Source organism: Scomber japonicus, chromosome 10 (genome assembly GCF_027409825.1).
Source record: "Scomber japonicus isolate fScoJap1 chromosome 10, fScoJap1.pri, whole genome shotgun sequence".
Classification (NCBI taxonomy): Eukaryota; Metazoa; Chordata; class Actinopteri; order Scombriformes; family Scombridae; genus Scomber; species Scomber japonicus.
Genome location: NC_070587.1, coordinates 11699133 through 11726992, shown reverse-complemented (window position 1 = coordinate 11726992; position 27860 = coordinate 11699133). Strand labels below are relative to the sequence as shown.

Genomic DNA, 27860 nt, shown 5'->3' with positions numbered 1-27860 from the left:
AAAGTGTGTATCTTTTCTGAAATTTCCATCTAATCTAAACATTTTTATAATCAGGATGAAGCTTAAGGCTGATTTATACCTCCTGCCATATAGACACTGTCTGTATGTATGAGACGCTGATAGAAGAAGCATCAGTCAACCTCCTGTCTGTTGTGCAGGACGTAGTAATCATGGACGTACATCAGGACTGCGAATGGCTGGCCAATGATGATTGACATCCACACAGCTGCGTTGCCGTAGTTACCACGCAGGAAGCGGCTTACTAACCAGGCTAATGGAAGCTGATGAGCAAATAAAATAGGTAAACATAGAAAGTGATTATGTTTTGAAAAACTAATAACAGTCTGAAATGTTCTGTGTATGTATTTATTGTGTGACTCAGCACATTACAGTGAATAACACAAAGTCAGCAAAGAATAAGATGCACTTATTTTTCTGCAAACCCCCACCCCCAAAAAACATGATACATCAAATATGCCCTCCTATCCTAATGAGGTAATTAATTAAGTAAACAATACTCAGGCCAAAGCCAAATACTGAGAACAGCTTTTAAAATGTCCCATAGGAGTCAAAAGGAACATAATCCACTTGTCTTTATATACAGATGAACTATTTGTGCCACACTACCCATACACAAAACAAAAAATCGTTATATGCATGAGTTACCTGAGCCATCATGCCCATAAAGGCCCACAGTCTGAACATCCTCAGAGGAACACTAACCAGGTACTGAGGGCAACAGATAGACAGAAAAGTGTTAAATCACTTCAACTGAAAATGTATGAAGTTCAACGTACAGAATTTACTACAGTGTTCACATAAGCAGAGAGAGAGTGGTCTTACCTCATGGAAAAAGGCAGACAAGAAGAAAACTGCTGATTGGCTGACCATTTTACTAAATCCACTCCTCAGCAGCGGCTTGTAAAAGTGACTATAAGACAGATAGAAGAACAGATAATGAAATGTGTGGATGCATAGATAGAAGGAGTGATGGACATACATACATACTGCAGAGAGTCAAATACACTAAACTGTAATTATGTATTTAGTTTATTAATGTGTAATACTGTATGTTGAAATGTCTTGCATGTAACTCTCCATGCTGTGAGGCTTTAAAGCATTTAAATGACCTTTCATTTCCTTTGTCTTGTTCGATATAACCTGACTGCATTTACTTCTGCTGCCGTGTTAGTGTATCTGGATCTTGCTGCAGGCAGGCACTGTATTTATTACTAACACTTACTTTCACAGTCAGATGAATTGGTTTCCCAAATACATCACTGTGCCTTGTTAAGTCTGTCTCCCTGTGTTCACTTCTATGAATTTCATTGCTCCGTCTCAGTGCGTTAGTGTGCGAATAACTCACCGTAGACACCACTTGTGAACAGGGATGTTCCAGTTCTGCCAGAAATATGTCACAGTCTCAGAGTTCCTGAACGAAGAGCATTACAGGGTCTAAATAAGGGATCTAAGGCACTTTCATTAATATTGATGAGCACGAAAAAGGTCTAAAACCTTTACTGACATGCAGGAAAATAGAATTAGTAATTATCCCAAAGTAATTATCCTATATTAACAGACTAATATCAGCAAATAAAAGTGCAATACACAAGTCATCCAATCCCACATACATGCATCTATATAGCTTGACTTGTCATCTATGACTTTACCCATCTATCTGTTTTCCAAAGTACTGAAAAAGTACTGCTTCACATGTGCTACAGACCTGTACAGTTCTCAAATGTCCATTTACAAGTGTGTATGCACATCCAGGCATCAACCATCTCCAAGCTGCACAAACCCAGACAGTCCTTCACCACACTCCATCACACCTCATAAAATTCATAAACAACACAGACACAACCACATACAGGTACGCACCACCAGTCATTGTAGAACTGCCTGTCTCCAAAGCGCAGCAGCTCAGCTGAGAAGTTCAGAGATGAGTGGAAGAACCAGTAGAAAAACATCAACCACAACAAGTGGTTGGGAACCTGGATAAGAAGAAATGTTAACGAAAAAAAGATCCACATAAACAGGAATAGGATATATGACTGTTGCAAAAGAAAAACAGGTAGCAATGCCAAAACTAAGTACAAGCAAAAGCCTGAAGCAACTTGCTTCCAACCCACACTATCAACATAGTGCCAAGATATACACGGCAATACGCAAACTATGGTTCAGTAAATGCTGTCGTATGTGTAGCCGTTGTGTAACCAACTTGAAAAATTAAAACTAATCATAGGTTTAATGCTAAGTCAAAGAGGTGATTGATAACATGTATTTGCTATAACAGTGAGAAATGATCACTGGAAATGAATATGAACAATATTTTAAGTCCAAAACACTATCGAAAGAGGTCAAATTCATCCTTGTGGCATTTGTTTGTTCTTATTACTGACACTACTGTTGTGGCTCTTCATGTCTTACTCCATGTTTTGCTGTTTAATCCTTTAATGTTCTTCTCATCAACTAAAGGCAATACATATTAGTAAATGGTTCTTATAATGTTGTATGTTGGGTTTACACTCACAGCTAATCTCAAGAGTCTCTCAGTCATCCTGGACAGATCCATGTCCTAGGAGAGGAGAGGAGAGGGGAGGGGAGAGGAGAGGGGAGGGGAGAGGAGAGGAGAGGAGAGGAGAGGAGAGGAGAGGAGAATGACTTGTAGATTAACAAACAATGCTAGCAGCTCCTTGACTTTGAAAACAACATGACACCATGTTGGTTTGTGCAGCTCAAGCTTCTCTGTCATTCTGCTGTCCTCACCTCAAGTGGTTTCATGGAGCTTTGAATGATGGGAATCATCCACTGATGGCAAGAAAATAAAAAAACTGTTCAGTTGCTTTTAAGACATACATTTTACATGGCATCATCTTTTAAAAGGGAATTGTTGTCATTGCTACATGTTACAATATTTCAATCACAAACTTATCCCCTATAATGAGATTTGAGTTACGTTACTGTATTGATGGAAATTAAATTTTGATGTACTGTATACAACAGTTTTGATTTACCTGTTGAGTAAGACCAACTAACATCTGGATGAAGAACAGCTAGGGACAAAGAAAAAGAGAGTGAGTGGCATTATTTCACAGTGATGAATTGTCATTATTACCAAAGGTCAACAGAGAATATGGGAAGTGCATTGCTGTAGATAACAGAGAGACGTTATCTACAAAGAGTTATGTGTCATATGGTTTACATATCCTACAGATCATGTTGTTTGCCCTATTGGACTCTGAACCATGTCACCAGATGTGTAAAATGTTACCAAAACCTTATGACTGATGAAGAAATGAATTAATCTTCCTTTTCACCACCATGGATAGTGAATTCTAACCTCTCAACGGCAGTGTTGGTGCACTTTGAGTACAGTCTCAAAAAAAAAAGGTCCCTCCTGTGTCTGTGCTGACCACACAACTACAGTAAAGGCAGAATTCACTGGCTGATATTTCCTCACCATCTCGAACAGCCTCCTCAGCAGGAAGCTCATGCGAATCTTAGGGGAGCGAGGAAAGTTGAGCTCATAGCACAGAGTTGGAGCAAAGGCAAAGTAGTATATGTCTACAGAGAGTGAGGGGGGATAGATTTGACAGAATTAATCAGTGAAACTCCCGAGGTAGTGGTGAAAACATGATGAATTTCAGTTCATATGAATACTACAAAGATGTGTCTGAGTACCTCTGATGGTGAGGTTACCAGGATAACACACCTTACGGTTGTCACTGAAGTGCTGTGCTGAGGGACCTGTAGGAAAAAATTCAAACATGCAGACAAGTTATACTGCATAATATGTTTTATTGTACTCATGAAATTCAAATAGAGAGTAAACAACTCTTTATCTGTTATCTTTATCTTAATCACTTTCCACCGCAACCTTTGACATATTAGGGGAGGGCGTGGGGTGGGTGGGCACACGTGTCAAGATGTGTAGTTTTTTTGTGTGTGTTTATTTTGGACAGTTTGTTGTATTTTCTTTGTTCTTTTACAATTAAAAATGTAGACTGAGTTCCTGTCCTCCACTATGCATTCCATCTTTATTAAAACACACTTGACAAATAGACAGTAAACGGACCAAACACAAAGCATTGTTTGTTTCATAGTCACAGGAGTCAAAAGAGTATTGTAGTGGTTACCTTATGTTGAACTGTCCATTTTTTGTATCTAATATCTGCAGTAAAACATGTCTGCCATTAGATGTCACTACAACAACATGTGCACACACTGACAGACCATCTAGAAAGAAACTCAATCATTTTCAAAGAGATGTTACAGACGTCTTACAAATAACTGTAACAGGTCTGTATAATGTCCCTGCTCATCTATAAATATATACACAGTGGGGAAAACAAGTATTTGATACACGGCTGATTTTGCAGGTTTTCCCACTTACAAAGCATGTAGAGGTCTGTCATTTTTATCATAGGTACACTTCAACTGTGAGAGACGGAATCTAAGACAAAAATCCAGAAAATCACATTGTATGATTTTTAAATAATTAATTTGCATTTTATTGCATGACATAAGTATTTGATCACCTACCAACCAGTAAGAATTTTGGCTCTCACAGACCTGTTAGTTTTTCTTTAAGAAGCCCTCCTGTTCTCCACTCATTACCTGTATTAACTGCACCTATTTGAACTCGTTACCTATATAAAAGACACCTGTCCACACACTCAATCAAACAGTTGAGTTGTGTGTGTGTGTGTGTGTGTGTGTGTGTGTGTGTGTGTGTGTGTGTGTGTGTGTGTGTGTGTGTGTGTGTGTGTGTGTGTGTGTGTGTGTGTGTGTGTGTGTGTGTGTGTGTGTGTGTGTGTGTGTGTGTAACTTACATGACAGTGACCTGGACAGTTTCTTGGCCTTGGCAGTGCTTAGTTCTCTACACCACTTGTTGACATCCTTATAGGAGTAGAGCTTTAGGAACAGGATAGTGTAAGTACCAAGTGCAAACGCACCGCCAACTGGTGGAGAGGGAGAACGATGACAGTTAACACCGTGATGAGGATAACGCTATAATAACAGGCCATGTTAGCAACTGGTGTACAAATGGTATGCATCATCGTCAAGATTTATTTCAGTCTGCACCACATGAAGAAAAACCAACCAGCCAAAGCTAATTATTGCCTATCCTCCAATATTTACCAAGACACCAAATACTTTATTGTATTTGCCAATTAATGCTCATGCTCACAATGCTAAGTAAGATAACTGCAGCATTAATGAAAATAAGTCAATAAATAACTTGAAAAATCTTTAAACAAAGATAATATTATTCCACTGAACAATGTAAAGTCCATTAACACAAAAGTTAAGATTGTACTTTTGTACTTATTCAATACATTATTTTTGAACAATTTCTTACAAAACATAAAAGTTTTACACATTTTAAATACATCCTCAAGAAATGAGAAAAATTGAGTGAAGACAACAAAAGCGTGATGATGTTAAGAAGGGGGGCAAATGAGCAGAAGAAAGAGTGTGAGATTGAGAATTGAAGATAGCAGGAGAGAAACAGAGAGAGTGAAAAAGGAAGGGATAAAGAAAATGAGAAGCTGTCATTTGATCTTGAACAGTTAAACAAGCCTAATGAAATAAATGATATCAATGCAAAGTATGAGAGCAATCTAACTTTTACACTATAATTATATAGTCACCATGTTGTGTCTACAGGCCAAATGAGCAGTTTACCTACCAAAGCTTTTATCAATAGTCACCATATGCTTCATACAAAAGGATCATGCAGAACAGAGAGGAAGACACACACCAACATTTACTAACACACTCATACACTTGCACAGGCACACTGAGACACACAAATAAAAACTGCCAGTTGTGCCAACAAGGGTGAGGTGGAGGTCAGCACACCTGGCATCAAAACCCCAGCAGATCTTATCCATTAACCATCTGTCTCTCTGGCTTAATGTTGCTCCTAGACAGCCACTGCAGACAGTGATCATAGAAGAAAACACACACGCACAGCAGAGGAGCTTACTGTAAGTGGTAAAAAAAAGAAAATGCCAGTGGTGCTAGACATCACCCCCTACAATCATAAATTTGACTGTGAACTCACAAACACCTACTTTCAATTATTTAAAAAAAAAAAAGTTAGCTCTGTTGACTGCATGCTATTTGTTTTTGTGTTTTGTCAACAGTCTACAATGGCAAGAACAATAACTGCAATGATTCATAGATTAAAATGAACGTGCTTACAATAAAGACATAAAAGTTCAAGTTCAAACAAGTTCCACAGCATGAATATCAGGTCAGGCTGAACCAGGTAACATGATAGCTGTACCTTAGATGCCAGTCAGTTGCTTTCAAAAATGTACGTTTGACTCTATGATGTGAACTTGGACACTGTGTTTAACCTGCTGCACCTGATTGTATTATAGTGCTGTGCAAACAAATGTATATTTTTCTGATTAATTACAGTGAGAGCGATATGACTGCCTCCATCTGAGCAAGCATGTGCATTTTACTTTCTTTAGAGTCCTTTCCCAATATGATCTCACATATTACACATGCTACTCTGTGTGTGGGTGTGTGTGTGTCATCAGGTGCATCGGATACCTGCAGTAGCAAGCATTATTTTATGTGATAAAGGCAGGAACTGTCCTCAAAGTGTGCTAGTGTGAGTGTTCCTGCTTGCCCCAGTCTTATATAACTCACATCAAGAAAGGTAGCAGACTGTTCAACAGCTGTGCACCTGCTTGTCAAACATACAACGTATGCAGGACTTCACTGTAACATCCCGTTTGTGTGACTAATTAAAAGTTTTACTATCAGTTAAGATTTTCAAACAGGAATTGTTATTATTTTAAGCTACATTAAATACTCATTGAGTTGTATGCCTGGATCATGATGATTTATTAATCTTACAAAATATGTATATTTTCATTTCCTAAAATATATCTTAAATGTCCTGAATAGTTTATATTGAGATGTGCATAGAATTAGATATAGATAGTTATTTCTATTTTTTTAATGTAATCCCAAAAATCGCTTGTAGCAGACTTATACAAATTAAAGGACATCAAACGCAGTGGGAAATAATGAAATAATAGCAGCAGAGAAAGCAGAAAGTAGAGAACAGTTTCCCCTCATCGCTACAGTGTTCCTCAAAAGAAATCAAATAAGATTTGAAATTAGGTTTGAGGTCAGATTCTTGCACTGTGCTTTATGTACGCTGATTGAATACTGGTTGCATAAGAAGAATCCAGTTAATGTAATAGCTCCATTCTCTCACACACACACACACACACACACACACACACACACACACACACACACACACACACACACACACACACAGACACACACACACACACCTGCCCTCTGTCATTGCCCTTCCTGTGTGAACAGCAGCGCTGAGAGGAGAACAGACAGACAGATGGACTGACTCCTCTACTCCTTCACCTCCCAGTGAGAGAACAGATGAGAGCAGAGGAGAGGAAGAGGAGAGGAGGAGGAGGAAGAGAGGGGCTAACAATGTGAAAAGAACAAAGAGAAAGAATTAGATGCAATACATTAAACCTTTTATAATGACTGGACTTTATAACAATGAGTCTCTAGGCCAAGTCAACATTTAAAAGCCTAATAAATTCAAGAGGACAACCAAATTAACACTGCTTACACTAGAAACTCACTATCTGTCTCATAATGTGATGAATGTCCCCGCTAAAGCACAGAATAAAGGACAGAGGCTATGCCAAAAAATCTGAGCTAAATGCATTATGTTAATGGTGTGAAACACTCCTACTGCAGAAAGTTTGTGGGTTAAGTGACAAATGAGACCTTATCATCAAATAATTTACATGTTCAAGTTCATTATGGTTAAGGACACAAGAGAAGAGTGTAAAACTGTGCAAGAGCATTGCTTCCCAACCTAAGGGTCGGGTCACACGTGGGGCTGTAAGAGGAATATAAGTGGTCACAAGATGATTCATCCAGTAATGAGGGGTCACAAGTAGGTATAGCTTGACATGGTGTATTAAAGGGTCACTAGCACAAAAGACTGGGAGTTACTGCGATGGAGGCCTCGGGTAATACTGGAAGTTGGATGACTAAGTTGGAAGTTGGTATGCATCATCGTCAAGATTTATTTCAGTCTGCACCACATGAAGAAAAACCAACCAGCCAAAGCTAATTATTGCCTATCCTCCAATATTTACCAAGACACCAAATACTTTATTGTATTTGCCAATTAATGCTCATGCTCACAATGCTAAGTAAGATAACTGCAGCATTAATGAAAATAAGTCAATAAATAACTTGAAAAATCTTTAAACAAAGATAATATTATTCCACTGAACAATGTAAAGTCCATTAACACAAAAGTTAAGATTGTACTTTTGTACTTATTCAATACATTATTTTTGAACAATTTCTTACAAAACATAAAAGTTTTACACATTTTAAATACATCCTCAAGAAATGAGAAAAATTGAGTGAAGACAACAAAAGCGTGATGATGTTAAGAAGGGGGGCAAATGAGCAGAAGAAAGAGTGTGAGATTGAGAATTGAAGATAGCAGGAGAGAAACAGAGAGAGTGAAAAAGGAAGGGATAAAGAAAATGAGAAGCTGTCATTTGATCTTGAACAGTTAAACAAGCCTAATGAAATAAATGATATCAATGCAAAGTATGAGAGCAATCTAACTTTTACACTATAATTATATAGTCACCATGTTGTGTCTACAGGCCAAATGAGCAGTTTACCTACCAAAGCTTTTATCAATAGTCACCATATGCTTCATACAAAAGGATCATGCAGAACAGAGAGGAAGACACACACCAACATTTACTAACACACTCATACACTTGCACAGGCACACTGAGACACACAAATAAAAACTGCCAGTTGTGCCAACAAGGGTGAGGTGGAGGTCAGCACACCTGGCATCAAAACCCCAGCAGATCTTATCCATTAACCATCTGTCTCTCTGGCTTAATGTTGCTCCTAGACAGCCACTGCAGACAGTGATCATAGAAGAAAACACACACGCACAGCAGAGGAGCTTACTGTAAGTGGTAAAAAAAAGAAAATGCCAGTGGTGCTAGACATCACCCCCTACAATCATAAATTTGACTGTGAACTCACAAACACCTACTTTCAATTATTTAAAAAAAAAAAAGTTAGCTCTGTTGACTGCATGCTATTTGTTTTTGTGTTTTGTCAACAGTCTACAATGGCAAGAACAATAACTGCAATGATTCATAGATTAAAATGAACGTGCTTACAATAAAGACATAAAAGTTCAAGTTCAAACAAGTTCCACAGCATGAATATCAGGTCAGGCTGAACCAGGTAACATGATAGCTGTACCTTAGATGCCAGTCAGTTGCTTTCAAAAATGTACGTTTGACTCTATGATGTGAACTTGGACACTGTGTTTAACCTGCTGCACCTGATTGTATTATAGTGCTGTGCAAACAAATGTATATTTTTCTGATTAATTACAGTGAGAGCGATATGACTGCCTCCATCTGAGCAAGCATGTGCATTTTACTTTCTTTAGAGTCCTTTCCCAATATGATCTCACATATTACACATGCTACTCTGTGTGTGGGTGTGTGTGTGTCATCAGGTGCATCGGATACCTGCAGTAGCAAGCATTATTTTATGTGATAAAGGCAGGAACTGTCCTCAAAGTGTGCTAGTGTGAGTGTTCCTGCTTGCCCCAGTCTTATATAACTCACATCAAGAAAGGTAGCAGACTGTTCAACAGCTGTGCACCTGCTTGTCAAACATACAACGTATGCAGGACTTCACTGTAACATCCCGTTTGTGTGACTAATTAAAAGTTTTACTATCAGTTAAGATTTTCAAACAGGAATTGTTATTATTTTAAGCTACATTAAATACTCATTGAGTTGTATGCCTGGATCATGATGATTTATTAATCTTACAAAATATGTATATTTTCATTTCCTAAAATATATCTTAAATGTCCTGAATAGTTTATATTGAGATGTGCATAGAATTAGATATAGATAGTTATTTCTATTTTTTTAATGTAATCCCAAAAATCGCTTGTAGCAGACTTATACAAATTAAAGGACATCAAACGCAGTGGGAAATAATGAAATAATAGCAGCAGAGAAAGCAGAAAGTAGAGAACAGTTTCCCCTCATCGCTACAGTGTTCCTCAAAAGAAATCAAATAAGATTTGAAATTAGGTTTGAGGTCAGATTCTTGCACTGTGCTTTATGTACGCTGATTGAATACTGGTTGCATAAGAAGAATCCAGTTAATGTAATAGCTCCATTCTCTCACACACACACACACACACACACACACACACACACACACACACACACACACACACACACACACACACACAGACACACACACACACACCTGCCCTCTGTCATTGCCCTTCCTGTGTGAACAGCAGCGCTGAGAGGAGAACAGACAGACAGATGGACTGACTCCTCTACTCCTTCACCTCCCAGTGAGAGAACAGATGAGAGCAGAGGAGAGGAAGAGGAGAGGAGGAGGAGGAAGAGAGGGGCTAACAATGTGAAAAGAACAAAGAGAAAGAATTAGATGCAATACATTAAACCTTTTATAATGACTGGACTTTATAACAATGAGTCTCTAGGCCAAGTCAACATTTAAAAGCCTAATAAATTCAAGAGGACAACCAAATTAACACTGCTTACACTAGAAACTCACTATCTGTCTCATAATGTGATGAATGTCCCCGCTAAAGCACAGAATAAAGGACAGAGGCTATGCCAAAAAATCTGAGCTAAATGCATTATGTTAATGGTGTGAAACACTCCTACTGCAGAAAGTTTGTGGGTTAAGTGACAAATGAGACCTTATCATCAAATAATTTACATGTTCAAGTTCATTATGGTTAAGGACACAAGAGAAGAGTGTAAAACTGTGCAAGAGCATTGCTTCCCAACCTAAGGGTCGGGTCACACGTGGGGCTGTAAGAGGAATATAAGTGGTCACAAGATGATTCATCCAGTAATGAGGGGTCACAAGTAGGTATAGCTTGACATGGTGTATTAAAGGGTCACTAGCACAAAAGACTGGGAGTTACTGCGATGGAGGCCTCGGGTAATACTGGAAGTTGGATGACTACCTTAGTTCCCCAAAATGAGAAATGTGCTCCATTGACAAGCCGGTAGAATTTCATGTTGAATGTTAAAAACTTTTTTTAACCAAAAACATATGCACAAGCATGAATTGTATGGTTTGTGGAGGGCAGCCATAGTTTCTGTCAGGCAGCATGATGAAGATAGAAGACAGCGACCCCTGGATGACCCTGCAATGCAAACCACACCCACTTTGGCATCACCCCTCTTCTCCTCTCCTCTCTCCCCTTTTCCTCCCCTCTCCCCTTTCCTCTCCTCCTATGTCCTCTCTTCTCCTTTCCCCTCCCCTCTTCTCTCTCCCTATTTCACTCGCCATTCCTCTCCTCTCTTCTCCCATACTCTTTCTCCTCCCTTTCCTTCCCTTTTCTTCTGTTCTTTTTTTTGCTCTCCTTTTCTACTCTGTCCTCTCTTCTCCTCCCCTCTTCTCTCCCTTTTCACCTCCCGTCTCTCCCCCTTCCTCCCCTCTGTACTCTTCTCTTCTTTGTCTCCTCCCCTCCCCTCTCTTTTCTTCTCTCCTCTCATCTCCTCTCCTCAGAGCCAGCTGGATATAATCCAGTCATGACCAACTGGTCCATTACCACTAACAGACTCCAATTATGACTGGGTATAAAAGATGTCTTTTAGTGCACTATCAAACTGGTCGACTGTTTCTCTGAAGGGCAATGATATGAATGTCCTCTTAATCTTTATTACAATGACATTTTCTGTTCTATACACATGGCTACATTGTAAAGTATAAATGAACAGAGTAGTTTAGCATCTTAATATCTTAGTCAACCATTTGTCTCTGTTATGCACAGTTGTTAGTAGTAAATTGCAAGCCTGCAGAGGTAGTATTTTTAACATTTTACCTGGGGTCACAGAGGGGACTATTAGGACCACTGCAGCAGGGAATGTTAGCATGATTGCCATGTTGATGCAATGGACCAGAAAACCCACGAATTCACTGAATGAACCCTGAAAAGAGTGAGAAACATCAAGATATTATCAACCACCAGCACACAACTAACTGTCATTATATTGGTTGCAAATTCTTTAAATCTTGCTATTCATTTGTTGTTAAGCTTATTCTAAAACACAGCAGCTAAACATTCATATTTTAAGCACTTGTTTACTGTGTGTTTGAGCAGATACAATACAGCATAACAACATTCTGAGTTACGGTGGCCTAGTAAAGTTTTTAAAGGCTTGTGATATTCCATATTCATAATTGAATGTGCAAACCAATTTCTCATTTTTACTGAAACACTGGCAGATGCTCTGGATTCAACAGTTGAATAACATCAAAAGTGCTCTGATGTTTAATTGCAAGTAGGGTTTCTCCACTCACCATTGACAATTGCCGTTCTGTATAAAGAGCCACCAGAATGAACACATTGCACACTGTGGATGAGAGATTCATGTCAGTTCCTCTTAAAGAGTCCATGTTACAACTTTATTTTTCCTTACAAGCCCACTTCTTAAGGATCCCTTCATGGTGACAGTATGAACATGCAGGACTACGTACAAACATATCTTTCATTTTCCCTTATTTATAAATGTAAATGCAAGTTTTTCTCCTACAAGTCATGAAATTAAAGATCAGAGTTAACTGGTTACATTCCTGGGAGGAAATGAGTCAGGAATAAACAGACATTGCATTGTGAAAGTCACTTATCAACTTCCTGACAACTACAGTATACTGACAGTAATACAGTATGTTGTCGTCACTGTTGAGTGAAGACCTTGTCTGTCCAAACTTATCAATGTTTTCCCTCATTTCAAGCAGATTAGACAAAATTCAGAGTTCTTAAACAACCTACCAGCAGAACTGAAATCAGCCCCAACTGTGAACATTTTTAAATCCAGGTTAAAAACATTTCTCTTCTCCTGTGCTTATGATTGAGCTCTTTTAAAGCACTTTACATTTTAATCTTTCATTTGCACTCTATGTCCTTTTAATGATTTTAAAGCAAATCATTATTTTATGCTGCAATCTTATATTTAATGCTCTATTCTAGCATTTTATTTCTCTCTTTCTATTTTTCTGTACTTTGTTTTTGTGTGTGTGTGTGTGTGTGTGTGTGTGTGTGGGGGGGTTAATTGTATGTTTTAATGTTTCTCAAATTGCATGTTTTTCTGTTTTATGTAAAGCACATTGAGTTGCCATTGTGTATGAAATGGGCTACATAAATAAAACTGCCTTGCCTTGCCTTACCTTAAAGACTTCTTCAGCCTTCAACCCAAAGTAAACATACAGAGGAACACATGATCATTCAGCTAAAGTGAAAACATGACTCTAACCAAACTGGATCAACAAGCTTCTTATGTGAAAATATGGTGGTAATAGGCTGTATTTGTGCTAAGCAGAAGTTAGGAATTGAAAATGTGGCAGGATTCAATTTTCTTGAAATCATTAACTTTATAATGGAACCAATATTTTAGTTTTTTTAAAGTTTTACACTGTTTAGTCTCAAGTTGAATACATAAGTGATTTAAGCTTTTCTCCTGCCTTTTTAACAAGTCCCTGCTCTCACACACACAAACAGACAGTCACAGACTCTCACATAATTAAACAGCAACACCTGATGAAAGAAATGAGGCAGCACTGAGCATATGTGTTGCACAGCACACACCAACTGCTAGATACATGAATGTGCATACACAAAACATATTTCACTGTTGCTAATTTGGTTTCCCGCAAAGAGCTTGTTTTATATTAACTGGTATTTAACACTTGTGTCACTAGTGTGTAAAATGTGCATATTAAATACATGGAAATCAACTGTGCAAACATTTAGTTCATTTCTTAATCATAAAGTATCTCTTCAGAACATCTTATAAGCCTCATACTCAAGGAGGTGCTGTAGCGAATGACGGCCAGAAAATAAAAATAAGACTCGCTTTTCATTTAAAGGACCAGTGTGTCATATTTAGTGGCCTCTAGCATGAACTGCAGCCAAATGAAAAGCCCTCCCCTTCCAAACATGTAAGAGAACCTACAATGGCTGTGAAAAGCCTTCTCTGGAACCGGTGTTTAGTTTGTCCTTTCTGAGCTGTTGTAGAAATATGGCAGCGCAATATGGTGGGCTCCGTGTACCCACTCCCTACGTAGATATAAGTGGTTCATTCTAAGGTAACAAAAACACAACAATTCAGTTTCATGGGATTATACACTAATTAAACTTATGAATGTCACTCAATCTTACACACTTACTTTTTAACTACTATAATATTCACATTTTAAAAAGCAGGACCAAAAACAATGTTTCTGTCTGATTCTGTGTGGAGAGATTCAGGCTACATTTTGACCATGCTATCGAGCAGAAACGTCAATTTCTTACTGCAGGTTAACTCACAGCAGAATGAACTTAAAGGAAGTGCTGCTATGAGGATTGCTCATTATCTCGACTAGACTAGGCAGGGCCACACTGATGGCACATAATTGCAGCAATTGTTCCATTTTAAGACCCTAATCAGGTCATTAACATGTGATTCCATCTAATTTGGAGTGAACAAATGTGTATACTGCAAGACATTTTGATTGCAGCTATCCATCAGCATTGCCATACCAAGCTCATTCAATATTTAAGTCACACACTTGATTTGGACTTTGTGGTAAACTTACTGCTATGAAGGCACAAGACGGTTTCAAGAAGAAACAAATGCCTTGCAGGCAAAACTCTTTTTCATGTGATGACAACTACAGAAACACAGTATTTAAGCTAATTGTGCACACGTAAAAACTGTGAAAAGTGTGAGTGAACATTTTATTTAGTATGTCTTCATTTGCATTTGGTGTGATATAAAGTAGACCTCACTTCACCACGTTTTTCACAGATTTTGTAATAATAATAATAATTTTTTGAGAAGGTCCAAAAGTAAAAGAAAAAAAAAGTTTACCTCAATTTCTGCAATAGGAATATGAATGACATTTTTTACCAAAGTAAGATATGGGTGGTGCATATTTTTATTTTAGTTTATTGAAACATACTAATAATATAGTTGTCAAATAGCAACCAAACCACATGAAACTGATGACAGTGGTCCACATCTGGTTTCCCAGGACAAGTGGACAAACTAAGGAGAGGGTTGTCCTTTGTCACAGATCAACACTCAACCATCTGAATCTCTTTTGGAAACAAGCCTGTTGTGCATCTTCAATAAACAGTGGCTACTAAGTCTGTATGTGCATCAAATTGGAACAAACAGCACAATTTACCACCGGTTTCAAAAGCTTTCATCAGGTATCTACGTGGTACCTTTTAGGAGATATTTTGGAAGCAACAGACTTGTGCTGACTTGTAATGAAATACCTGACATCAGTGTAAATTTCATTTCATTTTGGTCACTCATTGGCCAGTTGCCTGAATGAAAAACTATCTAGTCTTGTTTTCCAAACTTCACCCACTTGGCTATCACAAAATGTAGACTTCTCACTTTTTGGGGCATTTGTGTGAGTAAGTTGCTGCAGTGACTCTAACAAGTAATGAATGCCCTCTGGAAATGTGCTGCTTTACTGCCCATGCTACTGTAAACAGACTCCCATTCTCACCATCGTTAGTGCAGTCATTTACCTTAACTCCATCCATCTCTCCCTCCCCCTCTCTATTCTTCTCTTGCCCTTTGTCAATGCAGCACTTCAGAGCAGCTCTCTACTTCTCTGTTCTTCTTATCCCTGTATTCTTGCCCTCTCTCTAACCAATCACTTCATGTTGTCTTCCATTTACTACTTTCCCAACACAGCTTCTCTCCTTTTCCTCCACTCACTTCTCCCTCTCTCTCTTTCTGTCGCTTCCTCTCGCTGCAGTACAGTACCAGTGTGCAGTATATCAGTATATAGGGCAGGTGACTGCCCCTCTAGAGACAGTGTGAGCTGCACCACTGCAGACATGTACTGTGATGTAGCATAAAAATAAATATTGAAAAAACTTTGAATATAGCATATGCCTGTGTGGGTCCTTAAACAAGGAATAGATTGACATGAGGCAAATCAAGTATTAAACTACAAACAAAACCTACAAACATGTTCACTGCTTTAGAAGAAGTTCAGTGAATTCATCCAGTTATCTAAATGCTCTTTTATACAGAGATTCTGCATTATAGCTGCAAAGAAGATCTGCTGTTAAGCCTCTTTTTCTTTTTTTAATACTAAACCAACCAAAGCAGGCATAATGTCGCTTTTACTTAGCATGCTGGCCGTTCCAGATTCAGAGGCGTGACGTGTAACTCAACAGCGTCAGCTCCACGTTGGTGTCTGTGTCGGTTTGCCCTCTATGTCGGCTTGGTGTTTTACACAGATGTTGATCCCAGTTTGTCGTTTATCTCTGTAGTCGGTTTATTGGCAGAGCAACTCTACACCACAAGAGTTATGCTACTTAATCATGTGACTGTCTGTGTCCTAGCAGATGACTTCAAGTTTTGCCTCACTGAAATGTTGCCCCAAATGTTTACCTACCAATAACCAAGCATGTCGCCGGCCAGCTATAGGGGTCCTTCACAAACAAGGAAACCACTTGAATAGGATCCACCAAAATGCCATACCTGGCAAACAAAACAAAAAAAGGACTGATTAAAAAGTGAAATAAAAAATGAAGGATGGACGAGTCATACGAGACTAGCTAGATAAATGCACTTCAAAAATGCATATTATCACTGCAGGCAGTTTGACATGTCGTAACAGGAAGAGCACAGGTATGACTAAAAAGATAAACAAATGCTCAGTTGCATTAAGTGTCCCAGAAAGCTGTGACAGTGACTCAGCTACACTATAGAGCTTTTTAACTGCAGACCTTAAGACTTCTCATAGCAGGAAAAGCACAGCACTGATAACATTAACAATGGCTCAGTTCCTTTCAAGTGTCCAAGGAAGCCATTCTGGTGAACCATCATGTGTTGTACCAGGGTTATGAATTTGAAAAAGCTGAATGCGATTCAGCTATCATTAATATTGTTAATGGCACCTGTGTTGTTCTTGCTTTGACATGCTGTGAAAGGTCTGTAACTGGCTGTTGGTTATTGTTGTATTAATTACACCTTTGCCTTTTCCTGCCATGACAAGACAAAATGTCAAAAACAAATCTATTGTCAAAAATAAAAGCAATAAAGATTAAGGATTAGTAAAAGCACTCTTGTACTAGGAAGGAAGTGTGACATTTTTGTGGATCTGGTCCTCTCTGTTAGTTATATTTTAAACATACAGGAGGCTTCCTGAAATAAAACGTAATAATGGGAAAAAAACATAACATGCTTATCAAAAGACTCCAAACTTACTCACCTTAACAGGTTTTCTAAGAAGAGGCGAGCATTACTCAGTACCTGTAATAAAAAGTGTTACAGATATTTATCAGAATGTCTTTCAGTTTGTTGCACAATAATACTCCCTACTCATCTCTCCCTTTTTATGCTTCTCTTATCATTTGCTTTGTCACTTCTTTCTTCTTAATTGAATAAACGCATCCCTTCATATCACCTCTCCACTTTCCTCTCTCCTCCTCTATACTTTTCTTTCTTTCTTCTTTCCCCTTTTTCCTCACTTTCCCTCCTCTCCCTTTTCCCCATCTCCTTCTTCTCCTCAATACTTTCATCCTGCCCCTCTCATCATCCCCTTTTTTATCTCTCCTCTTCACTCTCCTCCTCTCTAAATGGATTGTAATATCTCATTACTAGACACAAAGGCTCTATGCCTGGGGATGGGGAAGAAGTTCAGTGTGAATGAAGGAAAACCTCTTGCGATGAACACAACGATCTGTGTTCAAAGCCTGGATTAGCAGAAAGCAGGCTTTGCTAGCCTCATCTCCTCTCTTACTCTCTCATATTCTGTAGTCTCACCCAAATATGGAGGAGGAACTTCTGCAAAAGGTGTTGAGCTTGGCATAAACTTGTCAATCACATGACATAAAATCATATATTTTACTACACTTGCACATCATTTTGGTATTTTTGAGAAAACTGACATTTAACAACAACAACAGGGTTTTGGGATTTCAGGTTTATCAGTATTTTATCTGAACTCATAGAAGACATCTACCTATACTGTAACATATTTAATTCAAACTATGTTAGAATAAGGTTGATATTTCAGATAAAACATCATGCTAAGACTTACATTTTTTACAGTGTGTTTAAGATGGCAAGAAACCAGATTTGACACAGAATCAGACCCAGTGAGTATGCTTGAGAACAAACAGGTATTTATAGACCAATCTAGACTAATTCTTCTTCTTTCATTTCATTTTGATTTATACGATTGTATCAGTCCACACCAGTGGATTATCAGTTTAGTGTCCACAGTCTCCTTCTGTTTTATAGTCGAGTCTGTGATGCAAAAGAGATGATGAAAACCAACTGGACACAATTTGAATTAAACCAATAATGTTACACAAGTGATGATTTGTTTTCAGTTTTCACGCATAAATAACACAAGTGTTACTTACACATGGATTACAGTGTTTAACCAACACATTATCTCTAAACTTGTATTAAAGAGTGCAATAATTTAAGCTTAAAAAGCTTAAGAAACTGATTACATTATTTCCATAGTTGTAATAACTAATCTTATAAAAACATTTGATGTAGAACAAAAGAATGCACAAAGACACATAAAGAAGGGACCTGGTAGTGTTCATGAAAATTATATCAGTCTTGAGAAGTAATATGTTTAAAAATGCTGTTTTTCTGTGCAAACAAGTGTTGTCAGTTTGTTTCCTAAAGAGATAGAGACCCTGAACAAATGGCTGGATGTTTAGTTAAAGCAGGGGAAATTGCAGTTCTGTGTCTGACTCTGTATTTACTTATCTTATGTTTCAACTAGGGCCAACCTCTAAACACTGATGATTCAAATAATCAGTCAAAAAGACTTTGACTCAATTTGCATTTCACACTTTTGTTTTATAGGAGTGTAGCGGACACAGCATCAGTCCGGCTCATAACATCATCTGGTCAGAGTCACCTTTGACCCTGAGATGAGTAAATTGGACCAGGAACTGTCATTATACTGTCTCCTTTGGTTGATATGAGAATGTTTACTTAATGTGAGAAACTGTTACATCGATGTTATGTTTACATTATGGTGATAATCAATTATCTATTATGGAATAAGTAGAATAACGTGTAATGCTGGATCATATTAATCCTTTTCAGGTTTTAATGAATAGCAGCTTGATATCAATGCCAGAATGATACATCCTGTGTTCTGTGTTAATAGGTTGTAGTATGCATTTTATAATCAGGATTAAATACTGAATGAATGATGATGATGAAAAGTTTTGCGGTAAAAAGCTGGAAATTAGATCCTCAAAGTAGCTGTGATGAATCTGGTTGGCTGACACGCAAGCCCTCCGCAGGGAGAAAAAACAGCTGCACCCATCTGAAACCAGCTTGGCTTTTGCTTTGCTTCAGGTTTTGCTTTGTCCATCTTTTCTTTTCTATCTTCCACTTGGTGTGCCTACGCGTGGTTCTGAAGGACAGACAGCTGAGGCCCTCCGACCAGATAAAGTAGGATCCAAATATTGCTTTAATCAAGGGTTGATGTCAGATCGAGTAATTCAAATTTTCTTTAAAGATAAAACTCAGTAAAACTTAGTAGTTAATAAAATCCATAAAACTCAATCAATTGTGTATGTCTATTCATTGAAGTGATACAGGGGATCTATTGAACCGTAAAGCCATGAACTTAAGATATTTGACTGATTCAGAAATATATTGATTTACTAAATGGTTAATCAAACAACCAATTAAATATTTCCTTCCAAGGAAGGTGGTGTCCCTGATTACGAGAGCTTTTTCATATCTTATAATATCTTATAATATCCATAATTGCTACAGGAGTTTAGAGTGGACTGTTTGCATCTGTATATGGGGCATCTGTGCGGGGACTACTTCTCATAGCTGTATGCAAAGTGGAGACAAAAATATTTATAATGTAGAGTACTTCTAAATATCTGTAGATAGAAGAAGAAGAAGCAAAAATACAGAGGCTGCTAGACAACAGAAAAACACATCAAGGACAACATGCTGTATACTGTGTGATTGCAGTTGTATTGAGAACAAGTTGTATGATAAGAGCTGTATACCAGACCAAAAATGGCTTCAATTCAGTCCTATGAAAATTGCTAGGCTAAAAAAAGTTGATAGTGTTTCCCCCACTGGCCCTGCTCATGAGTTCCCGCTCTGGCCATAGACTTTACATTGTGATGACATCACAGGGTTACGGTAAATTACGATTTTTACATTCTGGGAAGGTTTTACACATATAAAACTTCCATAGATCAAAAATTCATAATAGAGAGAGTCATAATTGACCTGGTCTGCTGTTGGAGGTGTCCTGTCAATAGTTTTACAGACGTCTCTTTTACAATGGTTGTCTATGGGCAAAATGCTTTTTGGGCCACAGTGGGATTTTTTTCTGCAATACTGTGAGTGGCCACTGGGAAGAATCAGCTGACGGCACCCGATCAGGCTCTTATAATATATCTATGATTGGAACACAAAACACAAGAGTCTAAAGTGGAACTAACTTGGCTTCTTAACTCTGCTGACAATGGAAAGAAACATCTGTCCAATTTTGCTTTCAAAAGCTGTTTTCATGTATCAACAATATGTTTTGTGTAGATGGACAGTCAAATCATGTTTTCAAATTTGTCCTTTTTTGTCCAATGACTTGGAATTGTGTGTATTTTGTGTATGTGTGCATGTATTGGTCTTACCAGCATCACCACACACCAGTTGAGAATTCCTCTGTAATTATTGTAACCACTGGCCGAACTCAGCAGGGACTCCTGTGTCTTGTGACATCTTGAGTGATGAAAAACAGATGTATCAACAATCAAGATTAGTTAAAGTCTGTGTAAAGTAAGAATAAATATGTGTTCTGAGTTTGACATACCACAGAAAAGTGTGTTGTTAACCACCCTGCCAAATTTGAATGATTAAAAAAATCACCAAATATATGAAATTAGGCTTCAAAGATGTGTAAAAGTCAGCCTCTGTCTCTGTTCCCAAACGCTGTGGGAGTGCCCGCCGAGTTCACTCAAATTCTCTGATTGCAGATTCTCAGATGTTAATATTTTATTGTTTCTTTAGTCTTTGATGACAGTAAACTGAACATCTTTGGGTTGTAGACAAAATGAGACATTTTAAGACAACATCTTGGGCTTTGGGAAAAAGTGACATTTTTCACAATTTCTTGACATTTTATGAACAGAAAAAAATGGATCAATTAAGAAAATAATCAACAGATTAATCAATAATGAAATAATATTAATAATAATAATAATAATAACGATAATAATAATAATAAAATAATAATCATTAGTTGCAGCCCTACAGACCAGCAAAAATATTGTCTATGCCTCATAATAGAAATGCTGTAGTGACAGCAGAAATTCAAATAGAGTAGTAGGAGGAGCTAAATTGGTTTGGTTGTGGAGACCTGTTGGGGTGTGTGTGTATGGATTTATGTTACTGAAAAACATACAATCTAAGACTTCTGTGCTCTCTGCATTTGTCACTGTGGACCAGTACTGTATGTGTGCTGAAATGTGGAGAAAAGCCTGAAATACAAGAATCTGCTCTGCCCATTCAAAAAGACAAGGGCAAAGCTTTTCTATTGAAAAATATGAGAGCTGAAAATGAACTAAATTAGTTTTATTTCTATTAAAAAAGAAAGAGAGAAACAACAGTGGGAGTAAGTAATGTAGTAATTGGTGTATGTCCGAACACCATTAACACCAACTACAACAGAAAGCCTATGCTCCCCCATGTCATAATCACAGACAAAACATGATTTCGTAATTGGAAGTGGTGTTCATAATGTAAACTTACCGGATTATGACATTTTTTTTGGTTTTGTCATATGTTTCAATGTTAAGTAATGCTGAGGATGTCGTCTAAAACAAAAATATGAAATGAGAATACAGATGGGGGGCAGACACATCAGGAACCAGCGGCAGCTCCCACTTCACAACTTTATAAGAAAAAAATGTTTATGCTATTTTGTGAAGTTTTCACAGTTGAAATTGATCTCGTTTTTCAGAGTTGTGTTCTATTGGCCTCCACACAATAACCAAATACCAATGATGGTGTATCACCATTAGCTTACATACTTTAGTGTACCCCTCCACCCCATTAGATACGCCCCTGAACAATGAAACAGCCCACAAGGCATAGTTTATTACAGACATATATTTATGGTCCAGCCATGTAACTCAGATTAAAGCTTACTAAAGTTTTGCTTACTCTATCATGCAGTAAGTATAAAATAAAATGAGAAGGAATGGGTGACCATCAGCGGGCTTGCGCAGGACGACCCCAAACGACCCTGCATGGTTGCTCACCCCTCTCATGCTCATTCAAACTAGCTTTCCATAGGCTACTGGCTTTATACCAAGATAATACTAACTTGATGTAAATGTAATATAACGTGCGGCTTGTGAGGCTTACGCCACCTATGTAGACACATCAAACATCCCTAAACCTTCCATAAAGGGAACTTGTGGTAGTTTTAAAACTCACCCGAGTCTTTCACTTATGTCATTCCTGCGTTTCTTTTTCTCCTTCTTTGATTTAGACCGGACTGTCTCCAAAGAGTGGTCCCGTTTTCTCTGGCCGTCGTCTCCATTTATGTCAGCGGTCACTGAGCTCTGACACGCCGCCGCAGACCTCCCGTTCACCGGCTGCAGGCTGACGCCTCTCCCCGCCGACGCCAGAGTAGCCCTTCTCCTGCGAGTGGAGGCCCCGGCTGCGTCCGACTCACTCATCATAACAGAGAGGAAAGACACGAATATAAACCCCAAAGTTCACCTCAGCAGCCAACTTTAGATAGTAACACGCCTGTTGCTCCTGACATAGTCACACAGGCATAGTAGCCTGAATGAAAGGGGAAGTGAACTGGTTGCTCGACAGTCCGCCCAGCGCTCAGGTTTCCGCACTGTTGATACTACAGAGGGAGTGTATTCATGACGCCACATCAAGCAAAGCAGTGTACTGTTGCTGAACTGTGTACACTGTGACCGACAGGTGAGTCACACCCTAGGGAGTTCATTCAAAGACGACATGTGAGGAGCCATGCATGCAAATCTAGGCTGTGGGCTGCCATTTAATCAGGGACTGTGTGCTCATAGGGTACATGGTGAAGACCAGCAGCAGGTTAGAATGAAACAGAATAGTAGAGCTGCAACAATTACTGATTAGTTAATTGACTGGAAATCAGTCAGCAACTACTTTGTTAATCCATTAAATGATGGAGCGTAAATACCAGAAATTACCTGGCTCCATTTTATTAGATATGAGGTTTTACAATATGGAGAGGTGGAAAGGAATTAAGTAGCCTACATCACTCAATGAGGTCTACTGTATTTAAATGCAATTTTAAGTTACTTGTAGTTCACCATATCTCAGAAAGACATTTATTTCACAGCTTTAGTTACCCTTCAGATGAAGATTTGACAAAATGGATAATATAACAAGCTTTTAAAATACCATACATTGTTATAGATCGAACCAGTGGTTTCCAACCTTTCTGGCTTTTGATGTCTTACAAAAAGCAGTGTAGACAGGAACACATTTCAGATGAAGTGTTAGCAGATCCACCAAATAGTGATTTTTCCCACTAAGCTTTTCACATGATTTTATTTTGATAACTGTTCAAATTATTAAATATTTCACCAAAACTCAAAGATTAGCGAAAATGTGCTAAAACTGAAAACTGATTTTTATCAGAACTTTGTTTCTTCTTCTTTCCTCTCCCATTAATCATCTCACGACCCCATTAGATTTATCTGGTGACCCCCTGTAGGGGTGGGGCCTGACCTTTGGGTTGGGAACCACTTGACTAAACTAGCTAACTATATAAAGTAGTTCAAACTAGTTCCACCAATAGAAATTTCCACATTTTTATAGACCCACTGGCTATTCAATAGTGAAATGTAGCTCCTCAAGGTCCAGTAGCAATTCTGGAGTTTTTGATTTGATCACACAGTCGTCATTAGCAGAGGATGTTTGTTCAATTATCATAAGAGACAATTGAACAACAGAGGATGTTTGTTCAATTGTCAAATTTCCAATTTCTCAGACCAGTTTAAGAGCTTCTTATCAATATTGCTTTAAAAGTTAAGGTTCAAAGTCAGTAAGGACATGGGCAAACTCCATCTGCTGGTGAAGGTCATGTGATGAGGACTGTGGAACAGCTACTACTTGGACCTTGAGGTGAGAGGGTTTTGTCACCTTAAAAAAGGGGGAAAACAAAGTTTCTATTGTTTATCCAACTGTAGTTTTCTGGTGTGTAATAAGCCTTGCAGGGCCACCAGTGTGACTAATCTGGACTGTTAGTCTTGGTAAGCATGCAGATTTCCTTCAACTGTATGGCCAAAGGACCTTAACAGTTCAATTTTAGGGATTATTAATCAACTATCATGCCCCCTCTGTCTTTTCTACTTCTGTGTGCTTATCCATACCTCAGTGGACGCTGATCAGTGGCATTGATCCAGCTTTATCAGTCCTGGCTGTCTATAAAGTTGTCCTTAAGAGTAATGAGCCTGTCTGCAGTTGTTGGGATAAGAGACCTTGGGAAAAGGATCAATAGGAAACTTATGACTAATTGTTTTAACTCTTAAACACCTAGTTGGACTTTGTTTCCTTTTATTTTCCATTTACACTTTTTTGTGGATTTATTAAGTCCAATCTCATCTCTTGTTTTACAGTCTCTTCTTTTTGGACACAGAAAAAATAATTAAAAATTATAAGTGACAGAATCTGCATTGCTCCCCCACATTCAAAGATTCAGCATTTAGTTTGGAGTCTCTTTTCTGACAACTTCATAATAATCATACTCAGGGAGGCTGAGCAGTGTGATTCCATCGAGGGGACGTCTGAGCCACAGCCTTTTCTATCAGCCTGCTCTATGAACCAGTAGAGGGAGTCCAAGGCTTAAATCCTGGTTTTACCTTTTGGTCAGTCAGGTCATTTTTTGTGTCTTTGAGCATTCAAGCTGAAAAGCCTCAAAAACTCCAGTCTTCACCTCACAATCTTTATCATGTTCCATGCCCTGGTGATGTGTCAAAATATTTTTTATTATGATGATAAAATGCAATGAATTAAATAGGTATCAGAATAGTTTTTTCATGTCTCCATGGGCTGTCAAGAAGATTATGTAGGACTCATTTAGAAAAAATATAAAACTTTGGCCCAGTGCTATAGCATAGAGGCCACTCTGTTGCGTGCAAGCCTCCTAATGCTCCAAAGATCAGGTTATTTTTAATAACAGCCATTTAAAATTTAGAGAATACGAGGTTTTACCAATGTATTATTCATGCTTTCTGTAGGGAAAGCAGTGGCTTTCTACAAGTGCTCTGTCTCCAGCCGTTAGAGGCAGGTGGGAACACAGCAAATGTCTCTTTTCAAATGTTTCTGTCCCTATGGCTTACTGTAGGAACATAACATAAATTACCTTTTTTGTGTTAGATATTTCCTGTCACATGTTTTTACTTTGTATCTCTTCATTTGTCTACTGTATGTACACTATGTGGCTGAAAGTATGTGGGCACTTGAATATTAAACCCATACATGACTGTTGAACATTTAACTCCAAACATATTTGCATTAATATGCTGCTATAACAGAATTCACATTTCTGGGAAGGCTCGCCACAAGATTTAGGACCCTCACAGTGGGTGTCTCATGTCTTCACAAAGGTGTTGATAGGGTTAACGTAGGTGGTAGTGGATAGGGCTCTGTGGAGGCCGGTCAAATTCTTCCTTACTAAACTTGGAAAACAGTTGGACCTCAGTTTGTGCACAGGGACACTCACTTTGAAATTAAATGTATAATTATTTTTATTACTATAAACAGCAAATGATCTTACCAAAGCTACACACTATTACAACATAACATATCATTGTATGTATGTATTCTGTCCTGTGTTTGATCTTTCAGTAGGTTAAAATGTTTACATCAAGCTGCTTAACCATGCTGGCACATGGTCAAGGCTAGGTGGGAGAGGAGAGAAAGACTGTGATTGAAAATACAGATATAGTGTGATAAATATAGAGACAAAGGAACAAGAGAGGAATAGCAAGAAGGGGGATACAAAGAGAGAGACCTCACTTTGTATCTACTGTATATCTCTATCTCTCTCTCCCTCCATCTGGGGAGGCAGAGGGAGCGAGAGATAGTGTTTGCCCTTGCAGGTTGTAATGAAGCTGTGGAAGGATAGATGACTCACTTTAACACAAGCAGAAGAGAAACACACTCCAACATCACTTAGCTGATGTGTGTGTGTGTGTGTGTGTGTGTGTGTGTGTGTGTGTGTGTGTGTGTGTGTGTGTGTGTGTGTGTGAGACAGAGCTTGTGTTTGTGGCAGTGATAGGTAGGAGTGTGGTCAAAAGAGACTGATGCTGATTATATAGGAGAGTGGATGGTGTGATAAAGGTGTCACGAGATAGGCAGACAGTGATAGAAGGGAATGTGTTGCGCTCTTAATGTGTGTTTGTGGACACACTTGTGCCTATTCATGAACATTTGCATGTGCCAGCACATAAATCTTGGTTACTGTATACCTGCATGCAAGCTTTCACATTTCTGTGTATATGTTCAGCCTCACGTTAATATGTGAGTGTGCATGTTTTTGTGCAAACACCAATCTGTATATGCACCTGTGTTTGTGTGAGAGAGTGCATCATGAGAGACAGATAGAGACGTCATCATGCTGTTAGAGAGCTTGGCGCCACATCAGCACTTTTACAGTTCAGCCAAGGACTCACACACGCTGTCTATCCATCTCTATGGGTCTGAGGAACGAGAAGGGTGAGAGGCAGAGAAGAGAGAGAGAGAGAGAGAGATGAACTGCCTGCTAGATGACTGAAATCAGGAAGAGAATCTGGAAAGGGTGGACCGAGGAATAAATGATACCACACTTCCTCTTGTCAAGAACCTTGAAATAGATCTGCGGCATGTGGCTGCTTGTATCAAACTGAAAACTCAACCAGTGGATCATACAAACGCAAGCAGAGTTACACCATAGATAGACCGTATATAAAGATAAAGACATCATCCATTGGTTTACATTGAAGTTGGTTTGAAGCCCAGTGTATAAACTTGATTGTTATTGGTAGCTGGGTTCCGCATATAGCCTCTACATTGGCATATCAGTCAAAATATGAGGACCAGAGAAGTGCCTTTCAACCATTTATTTCTTTGTTCAGTTGATTGCATTACATAGATGATTTGATTACTAAAAAATAAAAGGAGAGAGATTACAAATTAACATACAGAAATAAATCTCTCAGAAAATAAATAAACAACATAAACTCACTCAAAATAATGCATCCAAGGTGGACAATCAACTGGGAAGGTTAGATTGAGCCATGTAAGCCCCGCCCACCAAGCCTGTGCAGGTGGGAGTATTTTCTACACCCAGAGTTGCTGCTTTAGTTTGGCTTCGTCTTTGCTGTTTTGAGCCAGTACTTTGCACATGGGAAGTGCCTTTCATTCTCTGGAAACTCGCCTCATTACCTTGGACCAAAAGGAACACTGAGTGATGCATCATACTAATTCAATTTATATGTAATATTGTGACAATAGTCCAACTCGGTGCAAGTCTTGGAGCAGCAGGTGAACAAACTGTCAGTCACAGCTGTCAATGGACATCCACACAATACATCAAAACCTACTATAAGTCAAAAAATCTTAATAACGGAGCAATCATTTCCAAAATGCACTCCAGCACACTTATTAGAGGTTGTTGATGCTTTTTGCATGGAAGACAACAGG

General features: G+C 38.5%; 1 protein-coding gene across 1 annotated transcript; it reads right to left on the bottom strand.

Moving 5' to 3' along the window:
- dgat1b (diacylglycerol O-acyltransferase 1b) lies at positions 1-22989 on the bottom strand. Its single transcript, XM_053326765.1, has 17 exons — positions 22608-22989; positions 20801-20888; positions 17371-17411; positions 16552-16637; positions 12445-12497; positions 11966-12071; positions 4836-4964; positions 3685-3750; positions 3464-3567; positions 3018-3056; positions 2770-2811; positions 2534-2578; positions 1882-1994; positions 1367-1432; positions 844-931; positions 667-729; positions 1-281 (listed from the first exon to the last, which is right to left on the bottom strand). The coding sequence occupies exons 1-17, from the start codon at positions 22853-22855 to the stop codon at positions 132-134; spliced, it is 1527 nt and encodes a 508-aa protein (XP_053182740.1). The 5' UTR covers positions 22856-22989; the 3' UTR covers positions 1-131.
- Between the last annotated feature and the right edge of the window lie 4871 nt (positions 22990-27860).

Coding starts and splice junctions, on each gene's coding strand:
- dgat1b (XM_053326765.1), bottom strand. CDS start 22,855: ATGATGAGTGAGTCGGACGCAGCCGGGGCCTCCACTCGCAGGAGAAGG. Junction 1,433..1,881: donor CAGTTCTACAATGACTGGTG/GTGCGTACCTGT, acceptor CTCTTCGTTCAG/GAACTCTGAGACTGTGACAT. Junction 282..666: donor TTATGGGCATGATGGCTCAG/GTAACTCATGCA, acceptor TTTGCTCATCAG/CTTCCATTAGCCTGGTTAGT.